Source organism: Mus pahari, chromosome 7 (genome assembly GCF_900095145.1).
Source record: "Mus pahari chromosome 7, PAHARI_EIJ_v1.1, whole genome shotgun sequence".
Taxonomy (NCBI): Eukaryota; Metazoa; Chordata; class Mammalia; order Rodentia; family Muridae; genus Mus; species Mus pahari.
Genome location: NC_034596.1, coordinates 19,717,528 through 19,725,020, shown reverse-complemented (window position 1 = coordinate 19,725,020; position 7,493 = coordinate 19,717,528). Strand labels below are relative to the sequence as shown.

Sequence of the window (7,493 nt, the reverse complement as noted above, 5' to 3'; positions counted from 1 at the left end):
GCAGACAGGCACTGGGGTCACACTCAGAGCACCCGGCAGACAGGCACTGGGGTCACACTCAGAGCACCCGGCAGACAGGCACTGGGGGTCACACTCAGAGCACCCGGCAGATAGACACTGGGGTCACACTCAGAGGAGCCCAGTGCATGCGCGCTCAGAATCGTCTCACGAAAGCCAGGCTGTGCCGCGGCAGCTCTAGTCTCTTTAGTTATAGCTTACATTTAGCAGCACAGATTTGCTGGGGTTGATTCAACAATTGAGTTCTTCCTCAAGTACTCTAAGAAGTCAGCAGATATTTACAAGTTTGTAAGTTTGGGGCATTCTCCCACCAGGGAGAGCACCATCAACATATTCCTACAAGCTACAAGGTGTTACTTCCAAGTTAAGAAATGCTTAAATGAGGGCTGGAGATGGGTCAGTGGTTAAGAGCACTGTCTGCTCTTCCAGAGGTCCCGAGTTCAGTCCCTAGCAATCACATGGTGGCTCACAACCATCTATAACTGTATTTCTAGGAGAGTCAATGCCCTTTCCTGGCCTCTGCAGGCACCAGACACAAACATGGTGCACAGATATCCACACAAGCCAAATACCCATACACATAACATAATTTTTTAATTAGGTGACTCTGGTGGACACATGGTGGTTCTTTTAAGAGTAAGAGAACTAGGGACTGGAGAGATGGCTCAGTGGTTAAGAGCACTGACTGCTCTTCCACGGGTCCTGAGTTCAATACCACAGCTCACAAACATCTTTAATGAAATCTGATGCCCTCTTCTGGTGTGTTTGAAGGCAGCTACAGTGTTCTCACATACATTAAATAAAAAAATAAATCTTCTTAAAACAAGACTGAGTGTTGGTGGTGCCCACCTTTAATCCCAGCACTCGGGAGGCAGAGGCAGGCGGATTTCTGAGTTTGAGGCCAGCCTGGTCTACAGAGTGAGTTCCAGGACAGCCAGGGTTACACAAAGAAACCCTGTCTTGAAAAAGACCCCAAAACCCAAAACCAAACCAAACCAGACCTAGAGAACTAAAGAAAGGAGCATCAAGGAACTAGAGCCAATGTCCCCCTTTCTCCTGGGACCTTTAGAACCAGTGCTCCTGATTCTTTAGCCTCTCAGGCAAAGAGATGGGCCTGGCAGAGCCAGCAGGACTGGTGTCACTTGTGGGGTGGCCAAAGTTGACACCCACTGAAGGCAGTTAATTCCTTGATGTATTCCAAAGGGGTGGGGTCCTCAGGTTATCTAGACAAGGGAATCCACAAGGACTTTGAAGAGACAATAGTCTGGCAGATCTAGCTGGCAGTTTTACAGTGTTACAATATATCTTTCTAGGTCACTTAATGCTTTTAATTACTAAGGAAAGTGTGTTAGGCTTTCTCTCAGCACAAAGTGATAGCTCCATACACACATACCTCTCTCAGGGCTACAGAGATAACTAGCTCAGTAGGACAGATCTAACAGCCAGTACAGACAGCGCTACACTGTTTTCTTGGCTGTATAAATAATCACTATCTAGGCTAAGAGTGTGATTCAGCAGTAGGACACATGCCTGGCCCGCACATGGCCCAAAATCCAATTTCCAGTACCAAATAGCAATAACAACAACAATAATAATTACCATGATTTTCCTTCCTTTGAACTCCAGAATAATACATGATCTTCCCACTTCTTGCCCAGCACCACTGCAAACAGTCAAGGGGAGAAATAAGGCAATTAAAAAGCAATCAAGCAGCCAGAGCTCGGCTTGGAGGCACACACTGACAACGGCAGCCCTAGGGGCCATGGCAAAGACGTCAGTGTTCAGTATGGCCTGTCTCACCCCACCACAGTAACACTCAACACACTAAATTCAAACTCTTTCACAACTTAAACTGCCTGAGTTATGACAGTAGTCACTTAATTCCCGAGGAAGGACAGTTCTAGAGTTCAAACAGAGGATGAGTGTTGGTGTAGGAAAAGGTGAAAAGCAATCCTTGAGCACTGTGGGATTTTAAGATGTAAACAAGCAGTCAGAGTAATACTTCTAGAACAAAGCCATCACGTCAGTGTTACCTTGAGATCATCTTACCACGTAGCCTGGTTGCCATGGTTTCAGCCCTTTCCCTTCAGGCAGACCTTAAGCTAAACATAACAGCTTATTGGATATTCCCCCCCCCCAAATCTCGCTCAAAAAGGCAAATCCATAGAGAAGGAAAAATAGACTGCTGGTTGCTGAAGTTCTGGGAAGGTGGAGAGACACGAGTGTGAAGCCTAACGTGCTTTTTAGAAAGGGTAATGCAGATGTTCTGGGATTAGGTACTACAATCATAATAAAGGTTATATAATTCTCCAAACACACTAAAAACCATCGAAGCTCATCAGGATAGCACACTCCTGTAATCCTAACACTGGGAGACTGAGGCAAGAGGATTGTCATGGGTTTGTTCCAGGCCAGTGTGTGCTACCTAACCAGATTCTATGTTAACAGAAAACCTACAGACACATACACACTCCAAAGCAAACAAACGCATATGGAAGTGCACAGCTTTATAAGGTATGGTGAGTTACATATTTACAGCTCCCACCAAAGAACAAGATCAAACTTTCTTCCCTTGCTGCATAGAACCAAGAGACCAGATGTACTCTCTGCCTGTGTTCCGCCACTATCTCTTCAGATGACATCAGACCAGTTGTAAATTCCTCAAGACTTTACTCCTGAATTCCTCAAACCCACTCCTTTCTACTCCATCGCCCCCTCCCCCCCATTTCACTGGCTACCAGCTCTCATCACTCAGAACTGGACTGTGATTACATCCTACCAGATTCTCTTCACTTCGTCCATATTCATCTACCACACTGGAGTTCTTTTGCTTTTCTTGTCAACACTGATTGAAGCAAACAACATGTTACCACTTCTCCCAAAAGTGATGTTTTCACTCTGCCCCTTCGTGACAGCTCAGTGGATCACTAGCAAAAGGTCACTGAATGCTTTCAAAAGGGAAAGTAGCCACAACTTTAATCTAATTCCCACTGTATTACATAGTTGCTTCAAATCTTTTGTTGGCTTACTATAACTGGTGTGATAAACAGTCAAGCTCTTTAGTATGTATACAAGGTCCTTCATAAGGTAGGGATAGCCTGCCCCAATCCGTCTACTAATCTGTTACCTGCAACCAAAGTAAAACTGGACATAAATCAGAACCTCTTGTGTTCGCTTGGAACATTATGGTTCCTACACTGTCTTTAATTTTTACCCACTCTTTAAGCCTTAGCTCGATTGGCAATCGCATTTCCAGGATGCATGAGCTATGTCAGAAGTAGTTTCCAACTGTTTTGAGATTCAGCACAGTGCTGACCTATACTCCTGAAACAGACGTCAAAATGAGCACTGAGCATGGTCACTGGTGTCACTTACTGCACTTCCCAAGAGCAAGCACTCTTCACAGTGAGTGTTTTTTTCCACATGAGGAAGTGGGTTCATTGAGGCTACTTCCGTATTAAACAGGAAGACTGGGTTTCAGGTCTGACACCAAGGTAGCTGTCTATTTTCACAAACGCATTCCAGCACTCCCCACTTTACAATTTCACCAAAGGCGTAAAATCAATGAACTCAGCCCATGCCTGGTGATTTTGTTTGATATTTGCTTAGTGTATATAGGGAGATGACAGCAACACTTGGGTACATTCATTGGTAAGTGCTCAGTAAATCTTACTTTATGAATGGGTAAAGGAGATAGTTTCCAGCCTTTGAAAATGTACACATTCATGTGGTGCCAAATAGTGTCTCATACTGAACAACCACCGCGTGTATTGGATGAGTCTCATCGCTCATCCAATACGTTCTGCACCTTTAAATGTGCGAGGCAATTCTCTACAAAACATTCCTGAACGCCATTTCCACTAAAACCAGTCTTTTATGGTGTTTTAGCTCTTAATTTCTCGCTGAAACACCTCAGCTTTCCCCTCTCCAATTTCCTCCTACCTTCTGCTCTCAAAGTACACACACCACATCTTTAATTTCCCCGCCCATTTGAGCACGTGTAGGGTCCTGGAAAGGAGGCAGATGCGGTTCTTCCTTACACTGTCCTCTATCTGTCGGTTCCTTCAAGGCTTGCCCTGCTGTACGAGATCGACTTGTGTTAACTGGCAACCCTTTCTTTATGAAAACACCCAATGACCTGGATTTTTTTTTTTTTCTCAACTCCGACATACCCTCCCCGAGACTGAAGGAAGAATGACATTCAACCTAGATGGCCCCTCGATCAACGTTCTCCAAACCCCTTGAGCCTGAGAGGCTGGACCCGCAGCTGCCTCCGCGGGGGTCCCTCCGGGCTCTCACACATACGGGGGCCTCGCTCCCTCTCTAGCTCGTCCCTTACAGGGGTCGGATCAGCAGTTGGTCGCTCTCCTCTGCAGGAATCGCAGACATCCTGGCAGTCTCAGGAGCAGCGTGGACCACGAACCCGTCGCCGCAGTCTCTAAATTCAAAGCACAGCTACAGCAAACCAAAGAAGAAAAAACCCCCACCACCAACACACAACTTCCGGCGCTCTAGCGCTCTCGGAGCGAGATTCGGCCCTCCAACTTCCGGTTCGAGAACGAGGTTCTTTAGGTTCTCCGCGGTGCGGTAAAGGAACTGGAGGCGCGGCCTAAGGACTGCGCCTGCGCATGATAGGGGCGTGGCCTAGCGGACCAGGGCAGGAAAACTGGCAAAGCCGGAGCTGGATTGCGAACTGGAGTAGCCTCCGGGCCGCCGCCGCTGGACCATCCCACACCCCGCGAGGCCGGGGCGACCGGGGAACGAGCCGAGGAGGCGAGGTGAGAACAGGGCCTCGCCTCAGCCGGGCCAGAGGGTGCGCGCGTGTGTGTGGGTCCCCCGCAGCCCGCCGTCCCCCGATTTCCTCCACGTCCGGAGGCTGAGGCACCGACTGAGTGCAAACCGGGGAAAGGAAGAGGAGCTCGGCTCCCGGTCAGGGAGGGACCCGCGTTCCCGTGACGGGTCTACCGCCTGCCTCCCCGGGGATCGGGCTCGGCAAGAGCCTGAGGCCTCCCTCTGATTGTTGCTGCACCGGTGGGGTTGGAGTTAGCTGTCTACATCCTCACTTGTGCGAGGCATGAGTGCAGAGCTTTGGAAGCCTGATCTTGTCGGGGTCCCCAAGTAAACTTTGTGATGTGGGGCAAGTTATTGAATCTCTGGCTTGGCTGACTTATGTGAATGCATCTGGGCGTTCCCACTGCTCGGAAGGCTCCGTTGACCCTAGGGACCCGCTGCTCCGGATGGGCCGGAGCATCTGGTGTTGCATTTGGCGACGTTGGAGTTCAGTGCAAGTTGTGTATTGGATATCACCTCCTAGGGCAATTCTCAGAACCCTGTAGCGAGCCCTCTTCCGCTCTACTATCTACTGAGAACTAATTCAGCCTCGCCTTGCACTAGTTAGTTGAGGGAGTGGGAGTTTTAAGAAGACGACATAATTTAAAGCTGTGATCTGATGTCTTTTAGTCTAACCTGAAAGTCCAAGGAAGGCTTTCTTTAAAAGGCCCGAAATAAGTTGTGCGAGGCAAGTAGTTGCTAAGAAACTTACAAAATGAGAGTTCTGTGGGAGGAAAAGTTAGAAAGCATAAGAACATATAGGAGCTTAGATCCGCTCAGAACCAAAGTGGCTTTGCATACCTGAGATGAACTCGGTGTGTAGCCCTTTGTGGAAGACAAGCTTGAGAGAGAGTGGTTGCAGAGCCCTGGGTGTTTTGCTGGAGAGATTTGACCTTCCTTAGTCTGTTACTGTAGGGCAATATTGGGCTCTGATCTGTGTTTGAAAGAAATCATTGTTATCTTCTTTTTCTCCTCCTCCTCCTCCTCCTCCTCCTCCTCCTCCTCCTTTTTGTGGCTAAAATGTGGAGGCAGACCTTAGAGCCACAAGGAGTCCTGTAGGACAAGATCACTCATTCAGAGAGCTGACTCAGTGGATAAGAGCATCTACCTTTCTTATTGAGGATCCAAGTTCTGGTGCTTGTGGCTCAACACCGGCTCCAGAGGCAATCTACTCCTACACACACCTTTTCTTTTTTTAAAGTAAGGGCTTTTATTCAGAAAGCCTCTATAGTGGATGTGTGGATTCTTTAAGTGTGTCAGGCTGTGAACTTGGGCGTGTTCTATAGATTGAGGATCATCACATTCATGCTGAAAGAATGCCATTAGTTCCCCAAAGATGTGGGGCTGGTTACCAAGGTGAGGCAGAGTCTGCCATGGACTTGGGATCCTGGTCCTTAGTTGGATGTGAAGGTTGAAGAACAATGAGGGATTGATGATTTTCTGGTTCCTACCAATGATGGCTTAATTGCCTGAGTAGGAGAGATGAGGGAGGGGCAGGTCGGGAGGGAGGGTGAGATAGATGATCAGCCTCTGGCAGTTTTTGCATTTGATGAATCTGTGTAACTTTCAGCTGACAGACAGCATCCCCTGGCTCATTTTTATGCATGAATAATTTAGAAGCAAGAACAATTTGATTAAGTACATACATCCAGAACAGCAGCAGATTTCAAAGACTAACCAGAGCAAGTTTTGAGAAGTTGCAAAGGCCTTGGTGATATCTAAATCCTTGCCAAAGATCTATGGGGGATGCTTTAAGATTCTACTAACAACAGAACCACATTTTTTTTTTTCTTTAGTTTTTGTTTTGTTTTTCAAGACAGAGTTTCTCTGTATAGCCCTGGCTGTCCTGGAAATCACTCTGTAGACCAGGCTGGCCTCAAACTCAGAAATCTGCCTGCCTCTGCCTCCCATTATTAATGGCACGCGCCACCACCGCCCGGCAGAACCACATTTTATTAAGTAACTTTTTAAATTAATATAGAAATATTTGGGCTGGAGAGATAGTTCAGCGGTTAAGAGCACTAACTGCTCTACCAGAGGTCCTGAGTTCAATGCCCAGCAACCACATGGTGGCTCACAAGTATCTGAAATGGGATCCCTCTTCTGGTGTGTCTGATGACAGCTACAGTGTACTCACATATCTAAAATAAATAAATAAATCTTTTTTTTTTTTTTTTAAAAGAAATATGCATTTAAATTTGTAGTCATCTCTCCACAGCTAATGGGTTCTGCATGCTCAGTTTTAAACAAGCCCAGGTTTTTAAAGAGGTGTTGTAAAAACAAGACTGAAATTCCACTGTACCAAAGAAGTGGAGGCTTTTCCTTATCATTATTTTGTAAATAATACATCATAACAACTATTTCTGTAGCACTCACATTAGATATAATGTTCAGCTCAGTGGAGGGTGCTTGCCTAGCTACATTAAATAATTTAGAAGTTATTTAAAATGTATGGGGTTGTGTGTGTAGGCTATATTCACTTGTATGGTTATGGAACCAATCCTCTGTAAACACCAAGAAGTCTGCACTAAAATATAATGTGCCTGAGTATGCCATATACCAGCACTTTAACTATCAGACCACCAACACAGTACTTTTTTTTTTTTTTTTTTTTTTTTTTTTTTTTTTTTTTGGTTTTTTGTTTT

The 7,493-nt window shown here is 46.3% G+C and overlaps 2 protein-coding genes and 1 non-coding gene across 5 annotated transcripts in view; 1 reads left to right on the top strand and 2 right to left on the bottom strand.

Annotated features, from left to right (window-relative positions):
- Positions 1-4,600, bottom strand: part of Cpsf3 (cleavage and polyadenylation specific factor 3) — a 26,798-nt gene extending 22,198 nt beyond the window's left edge. The window contains exons 1-2 of one of the 3 annotated variants that reach the window (XM_021202719.2): positions 4,358-4,600; positions 1,618-1,681 (exon numbers count right to left, since the gene is read on the bottom strand). In XM_021202719.2, coding sequence (XP_021058378.1) covers positions 1,618-1,681; positions 4,358-4,407 — 114 coding nt within the window. In that variant the 5' untranslated portion in view covers positions 4,408-4,600. The remainder of the gene's footprint in view (positions 1-1,617; positions 1,682-4,357) is intronic. The other 2 variants (XM_029540693.1, XM_029540692.1) reach the window with 2 other exon arrangements.
- On the bottom strand, positions 2,853-2,979 carry LOC115064447. The gene has a single exon (XR_003844298.1). It is a non-coding gene; the product is annotated as a small nucleolar RNA SNORA21 (small nucleolar RNA).
- An 80-nt stretch (positions 4,601-4,680) lies between the features above and the next one.
- The window catches only part of Itgb1bp1 (integrin subunit beta 1 binding protein 1), an 11,827-nt gene continuing 9,014 nt past the window's right edge, over positions 4,681-7,493 (top strand). Inside the window, exon 1 of the mRNA XM_021202383.2 lies at positions 4,681-4,796. The gene's annotated coding sequence lies outside the window, so the exon portion shown is untranslated. The remainder of the gene's footprint in view (positions 4,797-7,493) is intronic.